This window comes from Elaeis guineensis, chromosome 5, assembly GCF_000442705.2.
Source record: "Elaeis guineensis isolate ETL-2024a chromosome 5, EG11, whole genome shotgun sequence".
Taxonomy (NCBI): domain Eukaryota; kingdom Viridiplantae; phylum Streptophyta; class Magnoliopsida; order Arecales; family Arecaceae; genus Elaeis; species Elaeis guineensis.
This window is the reverse complement of record NC_025997.2, coordinates 24,290,249-24,316,457: the sequence shown is the minus strand read 5'-3', so window position 1 is coordinate 24,316,457 and position 26,209 is coordinate 24,290,249. Positions and strand designations below refer to the sequence as shown.

Genomic DNA, 26,209 nt, shown 5'->3' with positions numbered 1-26,209 from the left:
CATCCACAGATGAGTTCAAGGTGTGCAAGCTTCAGAGATCCATTTATGGATTAAAGCAAGCTTCTCGGAGTTGGAACATACGTTTGATAAGGTGATCAAAACGTATGGCTTCATTAAGAACGGAGAAGAGCCCTGCATCTATAAATGGGCAAATGGTCCAGTTGTGATATTCCTTATCTTATACGTGGATAACATTCTCTTAATCGGGAATGACATCCCCGCACTACAGGGAATAAAAGTTTGATTGTCATCGCAGTTCTCCATGAAAGACTTGGGTGAAGCATCCTACATCTTAGAGATGAAGATTTATAGGGATAGATCTAAAAGGATGCTTGGATTATCTCAGTCTACATACATAGATATTGTGCTGAAGAGGTTCAGCATGAAGAATTCCAAGAAGGACTATCTACCGATAGGCCATGAAATTTTTCTCTCTAAGAAGGATTATCCGACAACTCCTGAAGAGAGAGAGCGTATGAGTAGAGTCCCATATGCTTCGACTGTGGGATCTATCATGTACGCCATGACATGTATAAGGCCAGATGTGGCATACTCACTAGGAGTAGTGAGTAGATACCAATCTGATCCTGGAGAAAATCACTGAAAAGTGGTTAAAGCCATCCTTAAGTATTTGAGAAATACTAAGGACCAATGGTTGGTTTATGGCGAGTCAGATCTGAAACTTGTGGGGTTCACAGACTCCAGCTTTCAATCTGACCATGATGATAGCAGAAGCGTGTCGGGTTATATCTTTACTCTGAATGATGGAGCCATTTGCTGGAAGAGTTTCAAACAACATACTGTGGCAGACTCTGTTTGTGAGGCGAAGTACATCGCAGCATCGGATGTCATGACACCCTCCCTCGATGGTCCGATCCTGCTCTACTGCGACAGCACTAGTGCCATTGCTCAGGCGAATGAACCTAAAGCACACCAACGGACGAAGAATATTTTGCACCGCTTCCACCTGGTCCGAAAGATCATGGATCGAGATAACGTCGACCTTCAGAAGATCGACGGAAAGGAGAACCTGACCGACCCCTTCACTAAAGCTCTGATGATAAAGGAGTTCGACAACCACAAGTCGAAGATGAGTATTAGATACTGTGTCGAGTGGCTTTAGGACAAGTGGGAGTTGTTGAAAAATATGTCCCAAAAGCTAATCGTCAACCTATTGACGGTTGAGCAACCTTGTATTATAATTGATTTGTTAATAAATAAAATATATTTTTGATATTTTTATCATAAGTTTTCATCTTTTAATGAACCCCGTTATTGTGATGAAGTTCTTAGAACTATTTAGGTTCGATAAAGAGAGAATTTATCGATTAGTCCTTAAAACTATTCACGACCAAATGATAGGCTGTTAACAAGGATGACAGCTTCTATCAAGTATAGATCGCTGTAGGCCATATGGGTTAGTTGTCCTCTTAATCAAGGAGTGTGGAGACACTGGTATGGCATACAGGTGAGATGTAAAGGTACATCATCATTGAACGTGACCAACTCCAGAGCATTCTGCTGTCGAGAATGTCTCTGATGGGATAGAGGTATAAGTATCCCTTAGACCTGAGATTGCCTCAGTGACTTGCAAGCAACTCACTGTACTTTGGTACTGGACTAACTAAATTTTTATTCAGTGACGGAAGGTTTCTGGGCACAGTCAAGTACTTGCAAAGTCGGAGTGTGATCAAGATGGGATTGACCACTCCAAGAGTTGGAGAAGAATGAGTCGCTGTATTTCAATTTAGCAAAATCTTGGCCAGGATAATCCATCAAATGGATTTGATATTTTGAAATATAATGTAGACAACCTGATCAGAGTTGACAGTAGAACTCTAAGGTGTCCTATGATCATTTTGATCAAGGGGATAAATTATATGGAAACTATATCCACATGGATTCTAAGGATGTTGTTCTACACATTCGATCTATCCGACCGTCGGGTACCATTGCTAGATGGTCACTTTGATTGGTACAGAAATTTATTTCTATGCTTTCGACTTAGGTTCGGACCTATAAGGTCATACACATTAGAGTTTACGATCCGATCGAATGGTTGATCAATGATTAAAAATTATTCTAGGATTAAAAGATCAATACGATTGACATTTAACCTAGTGCAAGTGTTGCAAAAGGATCGATTAGCAATTCGATTGCTAATTGACTTAATTTGATTTAGCTAAAGAGCTGAGATTAAATCTAATTAAATATGATTTAATTAGATTTGGTTTAGACTTGATTGGATCAAGTTCAATTGGTTTATTGGATAAACCAAGTGAAAGAAAAAACTAGTCCTAGTCCAAATAAGACTTGGGTCAATCTAATTTTTAATTTGAATAAAAAATTAAATTATATTTAAATCTAATTTAATTTGATTAAATTAGGCTCTTAATTGGGTTAAGATCTATTTTAATTGGATTGATTTGGTTTTGGTTTGATTTAGTTTGAGAAATCAAATTTGAACAAGTCATAGATTGAATCCTAGTAAGACTAGCATTCCACCTTGCGCCACCTTAGCCCCCCACGTCCACTCTCTCTTATCCCACGCCTACTCTCTCTTATTTTGTGCGATAAAATTCTCTCTCCCAAGTCTTCACGCACGTCCAAAAATTTTCTCTCTTTCTCTCTTACATGGAATGTAGTTGTGGACCAAGTCAAAGTAGAAATTAGTTTGGATTTCAAATTCTATGAGATAAAATTTTAGGAAATCAAAACTCTTTCCTTATGGCACTGATTTTATCTAGATTTTTTTTTTAAATTTTTGTGGCTTTTATGGCACATAATATGCGCCCATTGCTAGTGGTCCACGATAGAAAAAGGAGGGGATGCCCAAGAGTTGGGCGCCCCTTGTCTTGCCTTGTTTGGATAATCCTTGACTAGGTATTTGACCTAGACAAGGACTCTTCATATCTCTCTATTTAAAATAAATTTCTTCAAGAAATTTTCGTGGAACATAGAGCATTGAGAGACCTTTGGGGCGTCCAAAAATTAAGGAGAAAGAGTCTTGGTGCGTGGAGATCTAATAGACACAAAACTAAGTGTCTGGGTTAGAGCAAAGAGAAGAAGAAGAGGGTCTTCTTCTAGAGTTGCTGGGTTCATCTCTTCCCTTCCTCCATCTGTAAGTTTTCTGAGAGTGTCTCATCTAAAACTCCTTCTACTTCTCATCTTTGGAAGAGTCCAAAATAAGAAGAAAGAGGCATCTGATCGACCATCGAAGAAGGATCAGCGCAGTACTAGCATACTGTGCTGATTTTCTAGATCAGGACTTCTGATCGTGATTCGTGAGCTCGTGTGGATGACTTCTAGAGGTCGGATGCACGTGCGATTTGAAACATCATCCTCAAATCCGGATCAGCAAAGTTAGAACATCTAACTTGCAAGGTAATAGATCTGATCTATTATATTTTACATACATTAGATGTAGTATAGAAACATGTTGATATGATCAACATGTAGTTATTCTTGCTCTTTATATTTTAATTTCTGATTTAATGCTATGTAATAATCATATAATAGGATCTTAGATCTAGGGATTCTCTGATTTTATAAGATAAATTTTGATTTATTTTAGTCTTCCGCTGCCTGATCTTGAAAAAATTTCAAGTTCTAACCCTAAAATCCTAGATCTGGTTCCATTAGTTCACACTAGCCCCTAAGTCTAACAAGATCCTAACGATGATGGTTTTTCCAATGACACAAGAGATTGTAGGAGATCTTGGATTTTTGTACTTAATAGGCATGTGGCTCGAAAGGTATGAGCTCACACTGGCCGCCAAGAAGGCTTTCTTGAGAACATTGGTAGTCTTCTTCTTTGTGCATAGATCTTTGAAGAACTTGACGTACGTGAAAACTTATTGGATCATATTTAGTAGAGAAATATTTACTTTCACTTATTTAAATATCTCTAAGATTTGATCCATATGGGCTGAGTGTCTGTTGGACCTAAGTCTATTTGGAAAAAGAGCTATAGGATTAGTGGGTGATATCTCGACTCGCTTAAACTCTGAGGTGGGTTCTACAAGTAGCTTGGATGGTTCGTTAATCTCTGTTGATTCAAGCTCCTTAAACTCGATTTGATCAGTCAATTACTCATAAGGTGGTTCAGACAGTGGTTCATGAGATGCCCCTACATGGTTATCTATTTGTATCCCAGACCTTAAGGCTTAAGGTGTGAATTGTATTTAATTGGTTGATCTGGGCTTCTTGTTGCAATCTTTAATTATTTTGGGTCCTAGGATTAGCCTTGGACTGACTCGATAGTTTATTTTTTTTTCTTTCACTCACAGCTGTGGCTAATTGACCTAACTACATTTCTAAACGGGCAATAGCCTAGGTGTTGAAAGTTAAAAGCTGGCCCGTGGTCTGCACGAAGTTGTTTAGTGTAGTGTTGGTGTTAGCAGTTGACTTCACCAAGACTTCTAGACTCTTTTCTCATGAGTTAAGCCTTTGATCATTACCAAAATCTGATGGGTTATTTGATAATTGAGTGGGTCTGGGGTTGGGCTGAGTGAAGGCAGGTCTATTTGAGTTTGACATTTATGACCCAGAAAAATTGGGGTGGTTCCTCCATCCTGAGTTGTAGGTTGGTGCATAGAGGCATTAATAGGTCTTTGATAAGCTGCATTCACCTGTGCTACTTCATTCTTGATTGGGCCCATCAAGAAAGGACATCCTTCTATTGTATGGTCTGTGGCATTACATTCGTTGCAAGTAGATGTTGAAACTTGGTTTACTTGGGTGTGTTCCTTAAGTTCTAGGGTCTCTATCCTACGGATCAAAGATATAAATTTAGCCTCTTCAACTAGAGAAGATTGAATTTGATATACACCCCCTTTTGAAGGTGTGAGTCTATCGGGTTCCCTAGTAATCTCCCATTGTAGGTTCTTTTCTGCTAGGTCCTCTAGAAATTGTCAGGCTTCTGTAGGCTCTTTGTTCATGAATTGATCATGACACATTGATTCTAACATGGTTCTAGAGTTTGGATCTAGTTTTTCATAAATGATTTGGCACAGCCTCCAAGTTTCTATTTCATTGCGTGGGCATTGACTCAAAAAGTTCTTAAAACGATCAAAGCACTTCTAAAAAGACTTATCAGGTAATTGATAAAATTAATTAATTTCATTTCCAAATTTGACAGTCTTATGATGTGGAAAAATTTTTTTTAGAAACACTTTAATAAAACTCTCTCATGATGCGATGGATTGGTTAGAAAGACTGTATAACCATTTTTTGACACTATCTTTGAGGATAAAATTGATCAGTTTAAGTTTAGCAGCATCCTCAGTGAGCTGTTGGAGATGCATCATAGCACATACTTCCTTAAATTCTCTTATAAAGATATATGCATTCTCAATTTCGATGAATGTGGGAAGCATGTTTATGATCTGGAGTTTAATTTCAAAATTGATATCAATTTGTAGCAGTCGGATATATAAGGGTTGGGCTGACCCAACTAGGTAGCAAAGATCTTTCAGAACTTGAGATTTATGTTCAGATTCACCCATGGTGGGCTTAAGGTCTACTGGACTAGATGTAGGGTTTGGATCTATTCTCACTAATCGACTAGATATCCTTATCCAAGAAAAAAGTTGAAAATTTTTAGTTATTTTTATAATTTTTTTTTGAAGAAAAGAGAAGAGCAAGGAGAGATAGATGAGAAGAAAATTCTAAAGATGAGTTATAAGGAGCCCTAAACCTAGAGACGATAAAGAAGAGTGTTTTAATTAGGATTAATATTTGTGGGTTAGCAATCAAGTTATGCAGTCAATCCTAGCTAAGGGTTACTCTAGATCTAGACAGCTCCTAACTATTCCAAGATCGCCTTCGAGCACTCTAAGTAAAAGACTAGCTATTCAACTGGCCAAGTAAGTATAAGCTTGGTGGGGGTCCCTCCGTTGCTTTTCTTAGACACCAACTGAGTTGGCTAGATAAGTGAATGGAACCAATTATATAACTATCTTCTTTTGGGATGTAGTCTCTGAACCACTTGTCTAGACACCAGTCAAACTGACTAATCCTAATCCAGTCCAACTCCTAGGATCTCTTGTCCTATTGAGCTCGAGAGTCCTTAGGGACCAACATCTAATTGATTATTATGTTATAGTTTAGGTCAATGCAATATGAAGAGTGATGGTTTGTGGACCAAGGAAGGGTGATGAAATCTTCATCTTATCTTATTTAAGATTTATGTCTTTAAAATATTTTATGAAATTATGCAATGTAAGAAAAAAAGGTGGCCAAATTTGATGATTAGTCAAGAGTAAATTGATTTGTTTCATTTTTTATATTTTATGATTAAGTATTTAATTTTCTAAGTAGATTATGAGGTATTAATGTAGAAATTTTTTTAAAAAAATTTTGCAAGAAAGTAAGGTTGACTAAGTAACTAAGCAAGTTAGAAAGTAAATAAAAAAGAATTAAGAATAAGACTAAAATTTTTTTTTTTTAATAAATAAAAAAAATAATCATGCCTAGATTCTCAACAATGGTGCCAAAATTTGATTACTGTCATAGGTGGTCAAGAATAAAAATCAACTCAAACTATATAGATAGGGTGAGTTGGGTTCATTTTCATGGAGATTTAAGGCAATTGTTTTTCTTTTTGAAGAAGAAATCAAAGAAAATTGATTATTGAAGAATTTAAAAGAAATAAAATAAAAAAAATTAAATTATAAGTGTAAATTAATTTGTGAATGAAAATAAGTTAGAGAAATAATCTTAAAATTTCGAATCCACCATGCAAATTAGATTTATTTTCTTTTTTTTTATATTGTAATATTAATTCTTGTGATTAGGGTATTAGTATAGCTTAGCTCTAAGAGATACGAACTGTATCAGTAGATCACGGCTCATCCTATTAGAGTATAAACTATCTAAATCTAATTTCAAGAGGTAGAGTTTAATCTAATATATCACGATCTATCTCTCCTGAGCACGTAACCATATCCAGAAATCATGGCACGTCTGTAGAGGGTATAAACTGTATAGGCTAGATCAATATCTCAAAAAAATAAAAAGATATAAAATAAAAGTATAATTTTATTGCATGAAAATTAAATACAAAAAAAATAAAAATCCATTTACAAGCTTCATCGTCTTTTCGGGTTGAAAGGATTTAGCCACGCATCAAGATCTGCAATACTTCCTCCATATTTTTTCCTAAACAAGAGCAAAAAAAATAAAATAAAATAAAATTTGTTGCTGTCGTTGCTCTATTTCCCTTCGCTCACTGCTTGTGCCTACTCCCTCTGTTGTTTCCCACAGTCACCCTTTTATAGAGCTGAAAACAAGATTGAAAGCGAGTTGAAATCGACTTAAACTGGGCTCTGTGTCATGTTCAAACTCTTCTACCCATGCCCACCATTCAATCAGCATCCAACAGTTCAAAAACCCACTCAAAACAGCCCAGATCAAGTCAACTTCTTTTCTGACCATCAGATCCTTTCCCAAATCAAATCCTATCCATTGATCAGCATACAAAATCAGCCTAGAATCTTTCTTTCAGTCGGGAACCACTGCAGCCATCGGATCACACTCATGTTGTGGGCCACCATCGTTAGATATGGGAGAGTAGAACCATAACCGTTTGATTTCGTGTAAAGATTGCTGGTAGCTGTTCGATCGTGCACAAAAGCCTGTCTCGCCCATGCACCGCGATAAAGATCGATGAAACTTTTTGTGGACCGCGACATCACTCATGTGGACCGACTAGTCGGTCCACGATGCACTAGACGGTTAATTGGATTTGGGTTTGAATTGATTTGATCTGATTTTGAGCCCAATTTGAGCCCATTTTGACTTGAATTGGGCCTACCTTTGGCTCTTAATTCAGGATCCATTTTAAGCCTGATTTATTCTAAATTTGAGTCCTAACCCTCGAGTCAAGCTCTTTTCATTGGCGATCATATTTTTTACAAAAGATAAATAAAAATATCAATTCTTAAATAATAAATATAAATTAATTTATAAATTAATACTTTTATTGATATATTTTATATACTTATCAAACATTGAGGCCAACATATAGCACCTGACTTTGTTGTCATCGTCCAACCATTTCTCATGAGACACTCTCTGATCAGCAGTCGAATAGGCTAGAAGAGGGAGAAAGTCCTGATCAAGTACATAGGCAATTTTTTCAGAACTCAAAATAATCTTTAAGTTTGGAGCCAATCCTTAAAATTAGGTCTGGACAACCTAATTGTCTCTAGAATTCAGGCAAGGGGATTGGAAGCAGACATTACCTATAAAGAGTCAGAGTTTCTAATTAGATTTTATAATTGACTTAATCAATTTATTTTAAAAAAGTTATTTTAAAAATAAATTTGGACTTTCACTATTTTCTCGGATCTCATACACATCCTTGGTAGAGAAACAAAAATCTTCATAATTAAAGATTTTTATTGGGTGCTGTGGTCTAACTGATTGACTCACCACCTCACCTAATAGTTATTGATGATGGGTCAGCCGATGAGTGGACAACTCTTGTCCAATATTTTTTCAAACATGTTGTAGACTACTTCGGTCTCTAATTCATGAAGCCTTACTGTGCTCGAAATATTGGCCCACCTTTAGTTAAGTCAGACCCATCGTTTATGCGAAATAGAGTCGTCCCTCACTATATCCAAAATATTAAGCATAACCCCATCTCCACTTCGCGGTATCTCATGCCTATAGCGTGGTTGCATCTTTTCGGTACAACTGAGCCACTGTGACTAGTCGAGAATAGTCAACCTCAGGAAGGGCCCGCACAACTACAACGATGAAAGATCGCTAGATTTAATATTTTAGAAGAAGATTTAGATTTAGGTCTTATCCTTAATTAGTCATAACTGTTATAACTAACCTAGTGATATGGGCTAGCTCGAATCATTAAGCAACCTAATTCAAAACTTAATCGACTAAGTTGGCCAGATAAGTGTGATTATTGGGAGGGTTGCAGATGCTTGCCTTAGACACCATTTGTTCATGGTCAAGTAAGCATGATCCCAATTAAAAATCATGATCGAGACTTATCTTAGACACCAATTAATCAATTAGAATTAAATAGATCAGTCTAGACTCAGGCTCGAACCACTGAGCTAAATTAAATCTTTGAATTGATCGACAACATGTGGCTGTTGATAGATCTGATCAATCTACAACTATTGGGTTGGTTATAAACATACTTGATCTAATCTTAATCAACTTTTGATTCAAATTGATCAACCGCTCAAACTAGACCTAATTGAGCTACCCATATCCAAAATCCTATGTCTTATGCAATGAAATTGGATCTTAAATTCTCAATTTTAGATATCTTAATTTTATATCTTAATTCTTAATTAAGTGCATTATGAATATGAGTTTAGTTTAGATATCAAAATAATTTCAGATTTGAACAATTTAAATTTGCATCATGTATAAAAGATCCTAAGATTTTTGGATATAGAGTTTAATAGAAAATTAAGTTCTTTTTTTCATTTCGTAATTTTTCTTCTCAATTCATGTAGGTACCCCTTCCACCATAGTCCTCTATGGCAGGACGATCTTTACCATGGACATTGAGGAGTACTAGGCTACTCAAAAAATAAACTAAATGTACATATCACATATGCATACATGTATCTCATATATTGAAACAATGATTTAGATCTATACATCTCATGCAACATAATAATTATGTTAAGTTTTATACACTTAATTAGGTTATTGATTTTTTAATTTTCTAATCTTAAGTTTCAAATCTAATCTTTATTTTCAGATTAAACATAAAATCAGTCCTAATAAGAACATAAAATTCAAATCTAATTCTAGGTATGCTGATCATATCGAAAAGCTGAAATCTAGATCTAATCTAATTTCAGGTTCATGAACTAAATTAGATCTAATCAATTTTAATTCAGATCTAAACACAACTCCAATCTAATCTGATTTAGATCCAATCTTAATCTTAAATGCATGATCTCCGAAATCTGGCTCTGATACCAACTGAAGGAATGATCGCACGCCCAATCGATCAGATCAGGGTGCAGCGAAATTCAAAAACTTTTCAATTTGACGTGCGATTTGATCAAGATCTGATTTCGATCATAGTCAAATCGATCATGCATCTAGATTAAGAAAAAAATAGAAATTTAAACAATTTAAATTAGATTATAAGATAATCACATCACCTTGCGTCGATAAATGAACTCCGTAGCCCGATGATCGTGGAGTTGTGAGGTTTGCTGTTGAGCTACGTACGTGTCTAGTATCTATAGATATCCACTCAGGCTCAGACTAGGATACCTTTTTCATCTTCAATCCACCTACTCCTAGATGGATTTGCAAACTCTTGGATCAGGCTTGGAACTAATCTCCGACAGGGTTCCGATTAATGCTTCATCACAGTCTTCTTGTTCCTTCACGTAAATCGAATGGAACTCGATGCCTCGAGACCACCAGATGGGCCGTCCAACACCTTTGGACATGGGAGAGAAGGAGAGATCAGAGAGAAGAGGGAAAGGAGGCATGGATATGAGAGGAGGGATCTAAGATTTTTCTTCTGATCATTCATCTCGTCAAACTGTTTGACAATAGCCCTTTTATAGACATTTGATCGGATCAAATGCCTTAAAGTAGAAAGACTCTACTAAGGCACCGCCCCATCTAATTTCTCCTTCATTTTGTCGTACAAAAGTGAAAGAAAAATCAGATTGGCGTGAACTTGGATAAGGTGGTTGTTGCCTAAACCAATCCTCCCTCGATTCGAATTTAAACACTTCAAATTTGAATCTGAATTTAAATCTAAATTTGAATTTAGATATAACATTCTCCTTCTGATCCTTATCAGCAAGAGGATGGGGTTTATCCCCTTCCCTCTCCCTTGCTTATCTCCAAGTGGGTGACATACACATGGATCTTATCCATATGGGCGTGCGCCCTCTCATCATGGCGAAGAAACCATGCGGGGCACCAAATGCTTCAACCTAATCTGATTAGGTGGTTAATAACGCCTGGGTGCACCAAATCTTGGTGCCCAATTAGAACTTACTTCGATTTGGTTGAGCCCTATCTAATAGGAGACCCAAAATAAGTAAAAGAAAATAGATTTAATCATGTGCTAGCATGATTTTCTTAAATCCAAAGCTAGGATTTTAATTAATCCTAAGTCAATCAGACTACATTAGCCCAATTGTGCAATCTTAGATCAAAATCTTTATTTGTGTGACTCTATAGGTCCAATTCTGTCTGGTAGTGAGAAATATTGTGATCTCCATCATCAATATCATTGAAACTCTTTTCAATGGATTGAAACCTTTCCAATTCAGCCAATTAAGAATCATTGATTATCAAAATAATTCTTAATTAGTCTCACGATCCACTAGTGATACTTAGCAGTATGTGGTGGCAATCCAGTAGAACTGAACGATGAACCTTTAGGTGTAGTTATCGTATGATTCAATTTTTCTATCATGAGTTCTAACAAGACATAGGTTAAGAATAATTCATCAAATTTGATTCATGTCATATGTTAGAATCAATTGGCTTGAGTTCGATGTGAAACCCAATAAAAATATCTTTCTATCTTTCATACTACCATGGCCATAGACTTTAGGACTTAATCTCATGATCTACATAGGACTACTCATATGCTGAGATCGATAGATCTTATCTTGGTACGCACCCTATTCTTACAGTGAGTTTACTATAGCCAACATACACCTCAAGACTCCGTATAGCAAGAAGACCGAGTTATGATGTAGTCAAATTACAGTAACCTCACTGTGAACAGCCGAGGTACCGTAAGTCAAAGAACTAATCATACTACCGCGGCATCGAGTTAGTCACTAATGAGAAGGTACATATCCTAGTGTTTACTCGTGATTGGTCACGTTCAGTATCCTTATTCCTAACAAATATTTGTACTCTCGCTCTGGTATCTCTACATCGTAAATTCAAGACTCATCTATCCTAAGAAAGTGATAGTGCACCAATCTCTCTATATCAAACACCGTCTTCATGATGATTCTATGATCGGAAGTAATTTATGAATTAATTATAATGACATATATCTCAAATTCTTAATTTTTGAGAATATGTGTCATTATATCCATTAACTCAATGGACGATTCAAAGATACTTAATAACACAGATCTGAATGGAAATAAATATGATTTTTTTAATTTATAAATTAATATTATAAAATATGTCTTAAGAGAGTTTTACAAGTATCGATCAATTTGACTTCTAAGACATACATTTAATAGCCACCTTGACCCATACATGAATGTACAATGTTGCTCAACTATCAACTTGATCTTGTTTTGGTTACACAAAAATGTGAACTTTACCCCTTCCTCTTTCCTCTTTATATACTATCTAATTTTCTTAGTGGGAACAACCTTTTCTTTTCCCCGCTGTACTTTCCTTTAGCCCCGGATCCATAACTCAAGAACATTTTTAGTAATAAAACCGAAGCCATCACATCTATCCATCCCTAATCCCTCCAACCCCATCAAACCATTTCGATCCAAGGAACAAGCAATTGAAATTTAAACATAAAAAAAGGTGAAGAAGATTCTCCCAAATCGAAAAGAATAGCATAATAACCATATCAAATCACAGAGAATTTATTTACATCACAAAAAAAAATATCTCAAAACTGTGAGAACTGATCCAAATCATGCATGGATACCAATTTTCTTAAAACACCAAACAAAATGATGAGAAGGAGAGCTTACAGCGTCGATCGGCAGATCAGACAAGTGAGGTACAGAGCCATTCCGAGATCCGAGCGCAGGCTGGAAAGAAGAAAGCTTAATAAAATTTTGAGAGAGGGACCTCCAAATTATAGCCGTGGCCATTTCCAGTTTTACTTTTGACCCGACCGGCCGACTTGACCGGTCGAGTCCTCGATCTCCAAGGTCTGAGTCCAAAGTTCGGGAGAAAACCATTGCATTCCGTCGAAACCGGTCGAATCGATCATGGAACCGGACCCGAGGAGCAGTCCAACCGGTTTAGGAAAACCGGCCGGTTTTCTGTGTAATATAAAATAAAAATCCTACACTCTTCTTAGTGTCCGCGATTCGCATCGACCGCTAGGGTTCTCAAGGGACGTGGAGGAGACGCCGCGAGGGGCCGGTCTTAACCCAGGTATGTCTCTTTCTCTCTCCCGGATTGTTATAAGAAAAAAAAAAAAAAAAGATGACATTACGATGATTAGGTTCCGCATGGTATCATCCCTGCTATGAGATTTTTTTTGACGGAGTTGGTGGTGGGATCAGTGGGGAATAAAGATTGGATCTAAGCAAGAGAATCGTCTCCAAATTTTTTTTTTAAAAATGTAAAATTTTGAATTTTGACTGATATGGGGATGGATTGATTTGCTAGGATAAGCCAATCGCCTTATGGGTGGCTTAAAAGAAGAGAGTGTGGAAGTTCTTGTGATTTGGTCATTAAGTGTTATAAGTTGATTCCGGTTGGATTTCTGAGAGCGGTGCAAAGTTAGTGTTTTTCCTCTGTTTAGATCTTCTGCTAAAGGAATTGGGCTTAAACTTTAATAGCCTGTATTTAGATTTCGAGTTCTGAAACTAGGGCTTGCAGTGTTTCCTTTGTTCCTGTCCTTTTTGGATCTGGTTGTTGCTTGCTGGCTGTTGCTGTCCTTTATCAACACATGATGGTAATGTGCCGTGCTTTTATTCATGAAAATCATGATTATATTTCTATTTTAGTAAGAAATTGACTTCATGAAAACTTTAAATGAAAACTTGAACGATATATGATCATGCATGATGTAATGCATTGTAGTGATGTTATTGCAATTCTGACCAATATCAGTATAGCTTCTTACATTGTAGGGTGTAAAGAGGTTGCCGTTGTATGTATGTTATGTCCAATGAACATTAATTTATGCTTACCAAAAAAAAATTTGTGTGAGTGCTGCTGTATTTCAGCTTTTATTTTTCTTTAATAATGGATAATAATGGCTGTTACTGGGAATTTGCATAAAACAAGCCTGGCCTAAGAATATTCTAAGATTTTTGATTTGTCGGGTTGCGGTTAACCTTAAGCCAGACCCAATGCAACCAACCTGTAGCTCTCATCTATGTTTGGAAGCAAATTAGACTTTGACAAGTTTCTTTCCAAGTTTGGGTTAGGCGGATAACTGAAGGCCAGTTTGCACTGTTTCCATGGAGACAGTTGGTCCCACTATCTTTCGATATAGCAACATGTCTAATACTCAGGTTCCGGGAATCCAAGTCCTCAACGTCCGATCTCACATGATTTCCGTGTGACCAGCACTTGTCATTATTTTTAGCTATCCTAGGAAATTTTGTCGTCGAACCATTGAGATGTTTTGGACCCTAGCTGGTTCCTTAGAACCCTTTGAATCCTTCAAGGCATCTTTTTGAGGTATGCTATCTCTCCGAAAAAAACCCTAATTTCCTGTTTCTGATTGGAGATTCTCTATTTGTTTCCTTATTTTTCTTCAATTTTTGATGTGGACCTATTCAGATATCATCTGAATCCTCCTAGTCCTCAACTACTGCAGTCCTTCATAATCAAAGTTTCTTTTCTTTTTCCTTTTTTTTTTTTTTTTTTTTTTTTTAGATTTGAAGGAAATCAAACTGTTTGAGATTTATTAATGCATTGAAGCAAAGAGAGTTGCTTCCTGAGAGGGACTGTAAGTATGAGGCTGAGATATAGAATAGCCACATGTGATTAAGATTAGGTATTTTGCTTGATTACTGGTTCTGAGAAGTGCTTATAGTGGCCTTCTAGTTTTTGGGAATCATCAGTATATTATAGCATAGAGAATTGGTGTGGAAGAAGCATAAGCAATAGGTTTAAATATTGCATATTTTTTGTTTGATTGAAATTAGCTCTCATTCTCAACTTAGGGATTTAAAGGAGTGCATTTTATCTCCTCTGATGGTCTTTGTGATGAGGATATTCTTCAAAGAAGTTGACCAACTTTCTTCAATTGTTTGTTATGGTTATTTTGGATAGAAATTTAGGGACAATATGGTTATTGATGGGAATATTTATATTGTACCTGTAGCATTCTTACCTTCAGAGTAGAGCTTCGCTGTCAAAGAAGAAACCTTTGTATGAATTGTAATTCAGGAAAGGTTCCATATGAATTTTGTTCAAAGAGTGTCAAAAAATGAAATAACTCAAATAAGTGTAACATCTGGTTAGAGGAACACTGGGATTTAGTTTACTTAACCCTAATTTATACTTTGGCTTGGTTGGCATGCTGCTAAATTTTGTGGTTGTTCAATGTCTCGTCTCAATTGGTTGATCTAGACTCTTCGGTTTCAGATTGAAATTATCCGATGTCTTATAACAATTCTAGAAGAAATTTGAGAATTCTTCCACATGGTTGGCTCTGAAGTTTGGGATGATAGAAGAAATTTTTATAAAACATTAGTTTTTGAGGCTGAATTTATGGGTAAACATTGGTCTTCATATTCATTTTTATTTGAAAGGGTTGCTATCTGCTAGAAGAGTTCTATTGTTTGTGATCCTCTTTTATGTGTGTTAAATTTCCATTTTCGTTTTGTGGTCCTTTGGTGGTTTACTTTCCAATTTAATATGGGATGGGGTCATGGCATATTGTCTAACCTTTGTTTCCCTTGTTGGTTTGAAATTGTTATTACTGCTTGCTGACAATTTTTATTAATGTTCCAAAGTTGTTAAACAATGTAAAATTGAGAACATAAGAGATCTAATGGGATGGTAGAGTTAGTGAGAGAAGCCTCTTCTTAGCTATCAGTATTTTCTCCCAGAAATATCTTTCTTGAGATCCCTTTATGACTCTTCCTAGGATTAGATAGATCCTGATGCAAAGTAAAACAGTTGAGTCTTAGGTTTAAATTAATAGTATAGTAATACTCTAAATACAGTTACAACAATAGCCATTTGGGTCCATAAATAGGGATTTAAATTTCTGTTACATGGTTGCTTTTAGGCTCGCTTAGATGGATGTGCTAGAACCTATAAATAACTTGTTTGGACCAACTTATCGCAACTTGAATGTGCTATGGTTGGATTTCGGGGCATAAATATCTTCATTGTTTTGTCTGGTCATTTGGTTCAAGAATAAGAATCATTATAATTTAATAAGTGATATAGGCTAAATCTAGGTTTTTAGGGTTTAAGTTATTGTGCTACCCTTTTTTTGGTAAATTTGTACAACCCTTTTAAATTAGAGAAAATTGACAGCATTTCAACATATATTTTCCTGGTTTTCTCACTCTTTATTCTCCTGCTTGGTGTGTTTCTTTGTCAGATTGGGCTCCATTTTCATGGGGCTTGATCAAACTTGTTTTCTTTTTCTTGCTCAAAATCTGATAGGAAATTAGATCTAGAACCTTTTGAAATTTGGTCACCGAAATTCCTTCTTACTATCTCCTGAAATCCCTAATTTTCTGTCTTCTTTCATAAAGTTTAATTTCTCTCTCTTTCCCACCATTATTGGTGATTTGAACTTTGCAAAGTTTGTTGAGTCCCTTGATTTGAGTCTTGTATATCTAAGCGTGGGATTTGATTGACATGATGATGTTGTTATGGAGTTTTGGATATTTTCTGCTTTGTGATGAAATGAGATCTGAAAAGAAATCAGGTGTTTGGTATGCATACATGATTGTTTTTTTCTGTAAATATAGATCCTTTGTGGGTTCATGGGAACTTTCTTAGTCCTCTGTGATGGGGAGATCATAGCGGTTCACCACCTTTTTCAGTTGCTTTCCATGATTGTTCCAAACAGAAATATAGTGGTGGATGATCAATGGAACATTTTATGTTAAATCTTTTTATGTATTCTTCTTCATGGAATATATAGAGTTCTTCTTCTTGAGAGAATTATCTCATATTGGAAGAAAGAAACTGTTGGTTGTCGCTCAAGATCTGATTCAGCCACCTGCTAAATATTTGCATGAGAATTTTTAGGGGGTCCCTTTTGAAGGTTCCCTGTTCACAGAGTTACCAGGATTGTTTATCCATTTGGCTATTGGAAGTTGAGACGTCTCTTTATGTAAAATTCCAATAACATGCTCTGAATTGCTATTCTAGTGGTGCATTTCATTTTGTTTTTTTTTGGAAGTACTATTGGGTGTGAGCTTGGAATTCTTTGATATTGTTGTAGGACGATAAAAAAACTGGGAGTGTGCTTCCAGTTGTAGTGGAGTGCGAAGTTTTGGTATTGAGGAGACTAGCTCCTGAAAGTTGAGACGATGATTCCATTTAGTGTGATTTCATGTTTTTTAGTTTTCTATTATGTTTTGCAAGATTCTTTACTTTGGGTCCTAGAATATGTTGTTAGAATGTTTTTTTTTTAAGTGTGATGTCATTTTTTTTGATTTGCCAATACATTTTTGTGGCATTCTCTACTTTACATTTTAGAGTATGTGAGAGGTTGAGTCTCTTTGCGCTTTCTTATTTTGATTGATTATTTACTAGCTCTTGGACAATATTTTATTAACACTAGGAAAAAAAGATATTTAGATTAGGGAATCAAGAACATGAGAGATCTTGTGGATGGAATAGTTAAAAATCTGCATTCATGCAGAAACATCTATTAGTTGGTTGGTATATCAGGGAATAGAAATGGACTTGTCTCTTTTGTTCATCTCTTCACCCATAGTGAGGACTTCGTAGTTTTTACTTAGCTTGTGTATGATCAATGTCTGAAATCATTCTCCCCCGGTATCAAGTGTGCTTTATGTATTGTGTGTTTTAAAATGCTATATGCATGTATTTTATATTACACATAAAAAAATATAATAGGTGATACACACCATATACAGGGGCAGGTGAATAACAAAGCTTGTTCAAACTTAGTGACCATTATTTTGATTTTTGTGGAAAACTAACATATATCTGAAAGTTTTTTTCAATATTGTAGCTGCTTGTGTTTAGAAATTAATAATGCTTGGTGGTATCTGATAATTAGTGCATATTTATCTGTGCTTTATTGCTTGTGTAGTAGACAGGGCCATAAGCATGTTCCAGTGAGATAAGTGCTGGGAACCTACAAGCTGCCACTTTTGTTTGTTTTGGAAATAAAATGTTTCTGCAGATTTTTTTAATGGGGATTCATCGTATTTGTGGTGTATGAATGCTTATGAGATAACTATCTTATTTTCTGCAGGTGCACCTTGTTGGTACCCATATGATTTAGCACCAGTTCTTTGTGCGCAAGGTTCCTTCATTATGTGAATTTGAAATCCAGGAACTAATTAATAGAGAAATGACAGATTCGGTAGTATCAAGTTTTTGGGGCCCAGTAACATCCACTGTTGAGTTGTGTGAGGAGAACTATGCCCATTCATCATATATTGCAGAATTTTACAACACTATATCCAATGTGCCTTGCATACTTTTGGCACTCATTGGACTTATAAATGCCTTGCGACAGCGCTTTGAGAAAAGATTTAGCGTTCTTCATATATCCAATATGATACTTGCGATTGGGAGCATGATATTTCATGGCACATTACAGCATGTGTAAGTTTCTTAACCCTGTAGTTCGGTATTTTGCAATATTCTTTTGTTATTGCTGTAGATCGTTGTGTTCATTTTTGCAGTTTTCTTCATTATGTCTATGTCCTCCAATTTTACCAGCATCCTCTCAAATTCTGAACAATAAGGGGGAAAAGTTGGATGTTTCTACACATAAATTTTCTGATGTATCTAACAGGAAAGCCAAAATTATATGTAGATCTCTCTGCTTTTTGGCTGACATAAAAGTAGAAAATTATATCTAGCCTGCTATACATCAACCTCCACAAATTATTTCCATTATTTATGAATTTTAGTCTTTCCAAAGTGCTGTCCCAGTCCTAACGAAGTCATTATAGCTAATGCCATTTGTGCTTATTGTCATAGATATCTGTTTCTAGTCTAAGTCATAGTATCTGATTTGTTGCTTGCTCTCTTCATGTGTTATGAATCTGATATATCTGCTGAAGTTGAAGATTGTTATAATCTTAAGGATCCAATCTTGTAGGATGGATGCGTTTACTTAAACCACTATGATAAAGTATGAAATTAGCTAAATTGTGATGTATGCTTACACCTGCCAGCTTTTTGTGTGCTAGATAGATAACTGTTGTACTTCTTACGTAAAAATAGATCTAATTGAAGCATCAATGTCAGCTCTAATAGCATTTTATTTGCATCTCTTTGAACTTTTTCTTTTTTTTTTTCTTAAGTTAAAATATAGGTGACAAGAACAAGCACTTTCTGATTTTGATTGGTAGATATAGATATGGCTGCGAAAAGTAGGGCTAGAGACTATCACGAATTTTATAATTTAAAAGTTGTTGAAGTTGGGAATGAATGTTCCATCAATGACCATCCCTCTCTCCCTCTCTTCCTCCCTCGTCTCTCTCTCGCTAATATATTCAGCACTAATTTGCCTTATTCATTGTTTCTTTTACCTTTGTTGTTGCGTTGCACATTATTCTATCTGTGCACTTTTTGGTTTTGAGTTTTCCTTTGTGACTGCATGAGTCAGAATGCATGTTTAAGTTTTATAAATGCTCAGGACTTAAAAAATTCACCATTTGGAAATTCATTATTTAGAAAGTATAGATGTCACACGGCAGCTTTTCTGGATTGTCCATATAAAGCATACATTGGTAAATGTAGTGTCAGTTTCTTTTTTCTTCAAAGTTGATTGTGGATATCCTAAAATTCAGGTCAGCAATTTGGGGGGAATTAGGAACATTATATACTGGTCATGCAGAATGATGTTTAAAGGATTCCTAGTGTCAGCCACCCAAAAAAAATTGGATGGCTTGAGGAAGGGTGATTTTGCTGTTTGGCTAGCAGTCATAGTGGTATCGAACATTTTTGTCAATTGGACAGGGAGTAGCTGCTGATCTTGGTTGCAGATTTTAAATTTCCATTTCATGGAGTATGATTTGGCCTCAATTATTTAGGGGCATGTTTCCAGTAATAGATATTTGCTTACTTAGATAATACTTTTCTCTGGATGCTTTGAATTTTCATATTAAAAATAGTATAATTTGATGATTCATTTTTTGACTTTTAAAATGTGAATTATTTTGATGCAATCAAAACGGGCATGCAAATGTGTTAGTTGGAGTTCACAATCATCATGGCTCGTACCACTTGAACATGAGCGGCATAGTTATTATGTCTAGGTCAGGTTAACTTAGGTTCACTTTGCCCAGGTTTAATTTCATGATGTTATCATGACACTGAGTATGCTGGTTTGATTTCATTGTCTTGGATACTACTTGGTCTGAACATGAACTTATTAAGAAGCAGGGCTTGATTGGTGGCATATCTTAGTTTTGAAGTAGAAGTGCTCCTTAAATTCATAAATTGAGTTGAACTAGCTTTATGTTACTTTGATTTGGCTGGTGATTTTCAGGTTTGGGACTCGACTGAGCTGAACGAGTTAGGTTTGTCCTAGGCCTCTGATAAAGTTGGCACTGTAGGTGTTTCTTATGCTCAGGAATGGTTTCACTGGTTTCTCTTCAATTAAAAGCATGTTAATCCTAGGTGTTGTTACAAAGTAATTTGGTTGTTGACATATACTTTTTTAATAATAGTATATCTGTACCACTTTGTTTGTTTTCGAATCAGATATGTGAATCAAAGTAATCCAAAATCAAGGTGAGACAACATAGCTTATCATAGGCAGATTTGCTAGTCAGATGTGATATAAGGTATTGTTAAATCTGCAGTCTAAAGTTTCAATCCATTCTTAAATTGTGATGAATAGCTGATACCAGGGCTCGTACTAGCTGGTGATTGGTTGGGTACGGTATAGGTCCCTTCCCTACTGTACTATTCTGGAGCATACTGAAACAGGGAGGAGGTGGGGGGTGGGGTGGGGGAGAGAGAGAGAGGGGGAGGGAGGAGGAGGAGAGGAAGATTAGTGGGAGAGAGAGGGATTGGTTGCAAGAGGGCTTGTACCAGCCTTGGACAATGCTTGACAGCCGAGATTGTGGCCTAGGAAGTGTGGATCTTGGCAGGGGATGAGGCCGTGGACGATGGAGAACTTGTCGAAGGAGGAGAGTGCGATGGCGATGGTCATTTACTATGGGACAGTTGAGCTTAACTAGTAATTGGTCATGCATCAAGTAGATATAGGTCAATTGGAACCAGAGATTGTTGAATGAGTCAAATATTTGACGGCAAGACTTTGAATGCAATAGCAATATGGAAGATGACATGTTTGAGCCTTCTGTTTTCATTTCTGATACCATTCATGCATGGGGTGACAGTTGTTGCATGTGTTGTTTGTTGCTGGCCAGAAAGAGTAAAGTCAGACTTTCATAAAAATGGGAGGTGTTGATGCCAAGAATGAGGCTTCCTATTGGGCTATTTAGAAGAGTGCCTCAAATAAAAGAGGATAAGTTGTGATTCATGAAAGATAATGAATAGTGCAATTTCAACAATTAAAGTTCTTTTACTGGCCTAATTGTGGAATCGTATTAATTGAAGTTCTTCTGCAGGTACTAAGACCTTAGCTTCTGAACTTAAGGTAATATTTCCTTAATAGACTGAGAATCTTGCTTTACCATTCAGGTGATTTAGGTTGTTGATCACCATAAACTTTTAATCACTATTTGAGCATTGATATTCTAGTCAGAGCTCAGGAAGACATGCAATCAAATATTATTAGCCCCTATGTGGTTGAGTTATATTTTTTTTTACGATAGACTCGGTTCTTAAAGTCTTACAATTTAGTTATATGCTCCGCAGTTTTTTTCATGCTAGCTATCGAAAACATTTTTGATAAATATTTTCAGTAATGCTGTTATGAGTGATAAATAAATGGCATTGTAAAGAACTGATATATATTAGCTCGTGTTTGCCCAAACAGTTTCAGTTTATTTAATGAGATGAACATGCTATTAAGTCAATGAAGTTTTTGGGGAGTTAGATATTATTTCCTGTCAATACTCAGATAGACTAGGGCCTCGTTTGACATTGCTTTTAGGGGGACCAAAAAGTGCTTCTTGGAGGGCCAGAAGCTCTTTTGGATGATTTTGAGGTATTTGCTAAAAATTTGAAACAGCTTTCTAACTTCTCCAAAGGCTGAATAAAATCTAGTAGGGAAAAAGCTGTAATTTAGAGCTTTTGAGCAAAAGCTCTACATGAGATGGGTCGAGAAATTGTTTTATTTTTTTGGCTTACCTGATAAGCTTAGGTTTGAGTATCAGCAACAGAATTATTTAAAAGATTAATTTAATATACTCTTTATTTCCATATTCATTTAAGTTGTCATTTTATTGTCATGATCATGCAATTAAGGATTTTGAGTTTCAACATTGTGAGGAGGAGGATCTAGTTCCTCCTATTTGTTTAGAGATTAATAGGAATACAGAACAAAGTCAAGCATTTATATTGCTATTGGAATCAAGAACTATCCAATTTACTATTTTGATATCCTTCATTACTTAGTAATCACTCAAAAAATGTTTTATTATTTATTATATGATTTAGATTAAAATAAAAACTAACTTGTAAGTTAACGGTATTTTATATTAGCAATTTTTGATAGTACAACAACAACAACAACAATAATAATAATAATAATAATAATAATAATAATAATAATAACAATAATATATCATATTATTATCAATATTGTTAACAGCTACATTATAGTAAGATAATATTATGATACTATAATAAGATTACTCTTTAAAAATTATTATAATTTTAAATAAACATCAAATATTATTGCTTATTATATTAAGTATAAAAAAATTTTAAATTAAAAATAATTTATAATAACAGTTTTTGAAAGTGTAAACAATTAGATAATTGGAGGCACTATATAATATCCTTTATTAACATTTTATGATGCTAAAAGAACTTTCTCAATTTGGTTAGCAAATAGATGTTAAAGTTCCGCAGTACTTCAGAAATGTAGTCCAAATAGCAAACAAATTTTTATTTAAAGCTTTACTAGCGAAAGCTCTACTACCTACAACAATGCTAAACAGTGCAGCAAATTAGTATTTGAAGAATTATATTGTTAGGGGTTTTAGAAAGTAGTGATGGCCAAGGGTTAAGTAATCAATGACTTCTATAATATTTGCAAGGCCTGACACACCTTTTCCTGGTGATAGTATTCATTTTAATAGGTGTGCTGTCTTTATCGAATTCGGTTTCCTTAAAACTATTAAAACTTAGTTTTTTCTATGCACTGCAATTTTAGTACTTTTTAAGTGGTTAATTATGTCTTTAGACTCTCTGCTATTAAGTTGGATGGGTTACCTCTGAAGGGCTGCATATTGGTAGTTTCTTGATGTACATGCGTATGTGTATAGATATACACATAGATACACATGCATGCATATACATACATACATCGTACATATACACGTGTATTTATGTGTGTATATACTCACACACGGATGTAAATAAATAAATAAATAAAGGTGTATGTATTATGTAAATGTATTTGTGTGTGTGTGTGTGTATATCCATTTTGAATATTGTTCTACTAGAAGAGGAGAGGATGAAATTGTGGGAATGGGGGAGTATAGGACTCGATCAAGAGGGAGAATATGGTGACTGGATTTGAATGTTGGAATCTTATTTGTGTCAAACAAATGGGGCATGCATTATTCCAGTTTTGCCCATGAAAACAATCTGTAGTGACATATTAACTAAATTATATGGCAATCAAATGTCAGGCCTAAAGACCTAGTGCTTATTGGTTTGTATTTGAAATAGTAGATGTTATGTGACAGTGTAAAATGCTAGACATGTATAATCCAATATCTTAGAGGTGTTGGAAATGAACTGTACCCTGCAGTGTAGCAACAGTCTCACTAAGAATATGCATCCTCTCCACGCTAGGGACACCTGGCCTTCCGCATATATATTTGTTTGTGGGCCTTGAATACCACTGGTGTTCTTTCTACTGCCACTTTAAAACTTAAGTTTTGATTAAATTAGTAATTTACTAATGTTTCTAAATTCCCCTTCATTAACAACTTTTTGTTATATATGAAGACCTGCTAAACATTGAATCTAAAACTAATCATTATATGGAGAATTAAGTATATTTCCCTATGCAAATGGACTTCCTGCCTCTCAAGGACCCCATACCCATGTTTCTGGTGAAACATGGTTGCAAACACTCGTTTTTATTGAAAACAGGTATTAGCTTATTTCCTTTCCTCTCCATGTTACTCTCTGTTGCCCTCTACTTTACTGTATGGTCCTCAATCGTAAGAGTTATGACCTCCAATTTCCTTATCCAGGCACCTTTGTTGTAAATTTACTACCTGGCATGGTGCTTAAGTTTTTACTTAATGTACATTTTTCACTCCCACAGATTTTATATCATGGCAAGTCCTTGAGTTGGCCATTATTTCGTGTTTTTGCAGTCATTTATGTTTATTTATGCCTTGCTGTGGGATAATTTATTGGATTTCTTGGTAGTGGGTCCTCCATCTTTTCATTTACATGATCACCTTTTACTCCACTTTCAGACTACAACAGAGTGATGAGACACCAATGGTATGGGAAATGCTGCTTTACATTTATGTCCTTTACTCACCAGATTGGCACTATAGGAGTACCATGCCTACTTTCTTGTTTCTCTATGGTGCTGCCTTTGCCGTAGTCCATTCATTGGTGCGTTTTCGAATAGGATTCAAGGTGCACTACATTATACTGTGTCTTCTCTGTATTCCTCGGATGTACAAGTACTACATTCAAACTAAAGAGAGGGCAGCTAAGCGGCTCGCCAAACTCTATGTAGCAACAATACTTTTGGGAACTCTATGCTGGTTGTTTGACCGCATCTTCTGTAAGAAACTCTCTCATTGGTACATAAACCCGCAGGGTCATGCCTGGTGGCATGTGCTTATGGGATTCAACTCATATTTTGCAAACACATTTCTCATGTTTTGCCGTGCTCAGCAACTGGGATGGCAACCCCAGGTCGTCCACCTATTTGGTTTCTTTCCTTATGTGAAGATTCAAAAACCAAAGAAACAGGAGTGACAGCAGGAAGAACAATTTTCTGGACTGTTTGATGCTGGTTTCTTTTTTGACTCTGAAAACAAATGTTTAATTTTAGCGTGCGGGCAAGCAAAGTCATTTTGTATATGGACATCAATGATACAGACTAATGTTTTGACTGATTTTGTTAGTTTTCAACATTAACTAGCACTTGCTATGTATCATACTTAATTCTTCAATTTGCGGAGATGGGTTGGAATTGTGTTCTTTTATTTTCTTTTCTTTTTTTTTAATGCAAAATATGTAGTCTTCTGATTGTAGATTTAAAATTGAATTCATTTTTTTTTTTTCAATCTGCTGAATATTATGGATCAAAATTTCCTGCTACCTCAGTTGTACCAAGAATTTCTTGATGGTACCTTTTTATGGTTTGTTTTCCTGTTAAAATAGCATCCATTTAGTGCCTCTGATGCACACACAATCTGGAGTGCTCCAATGCTCATGCACTTGTTTTGGCAGCTAGATCTTCTGACGTCCATATTTGATGTCTGATGGATTCTGAACTCTGGTGTAATGGATGGTCCACTAAAACTAAAGTGGTTGAGAAGTATTGAAGTAAACATTCAGTCTCGTGTTTGTATTTGGGGTTTTGGCTTGATGGCTCTCAATGTTGTGATTGCTCTGTTCTCCTTTTCTTCCACCTACATAACGGGCAAAGTAATGAATCAAATGGTTCTACATAGCTGGTTGTCCGCATAACTGTGTAATGATGTCTCTTTTATCTTGTAGGAGTTCATAGCATAATACGCAACAAATACAACAGTTGTCGAAGTTTTACATTTGGGATGGCCTATATACAAGAACAAGTTCGCACATGTTGGATGCCTTGATTACATGGTACTTAAGCTAATATAAATGGACACGGCAAGAAAGAATAAATGTGACTGGGAACTGTGACACCCTAGATAGTCCTTATTAGCCATTATTTCATGATTAACCATTTCAGATGCTGACAAAAGTTAAAGATGAGAAAGTCTGGCTGTTATATTGTGGATTGTCTATTGTTTTAGTTTGCCTTCATTTTCTGACATTTTTAAATGCACCATTTTATTGTCAGCTTGGATAAGATATGCAACTAAGGTTGATACCTATTCACAAGATTGCGGCTTGCTGATAGGGCGGGCAGGTTACGCGAAGTCTTATCGTGGGATTTCAATCTTTTGCTTTCTATGGGTCTTCGATCTACATGCATACTCTATGAGTGCACATT

General features: G+C 35.7%; 1 protein-coding gene across 2 annotated transcripts; it reads left to right on the top strand.

Annotated features, from left to right (window-relative positions):
• The first annotated feature begins 13,043 nt into the window (after nucleotides 1-13,043).
• Nucleotides 13,044-25,211, top strand: LOC105045180 (alkaline ceramidase). 2 transcript variants are annotated; one of them, XM_010923353.3, is made up of 3 exons: nucleotides 13,044-13,119; nucleotides 18,122-18,477; nucleotides 24,465-25,211. In XM_010923353.3, exons 2-3 carry the CDS (start codon nucleotides 18,221-18,223, stop codon nucleotides 24,979-24,981), a joined length of 774 nt encoding a protein of 257 aa, XP_010921655.1. In that variant the 5' UTR covers nucleotides 13,044-13,119; nucleotides 18,122-18,220; the 3' UTR covers nucleotides 24,982-25,211. The 2 variants fall into 2 exon arrangements, with proteins under 2 accessions (XP_010921655.1, XP_073113863.1); XM_073257762.1 differs by lacking the exon at nucleotides 13,044-13,119 and adding an exon at nucleotides 13,228-13,645.
• The last annotated feature ends 998 nt before the right edge of the window (nucleotides 25,212-26,209 follow it).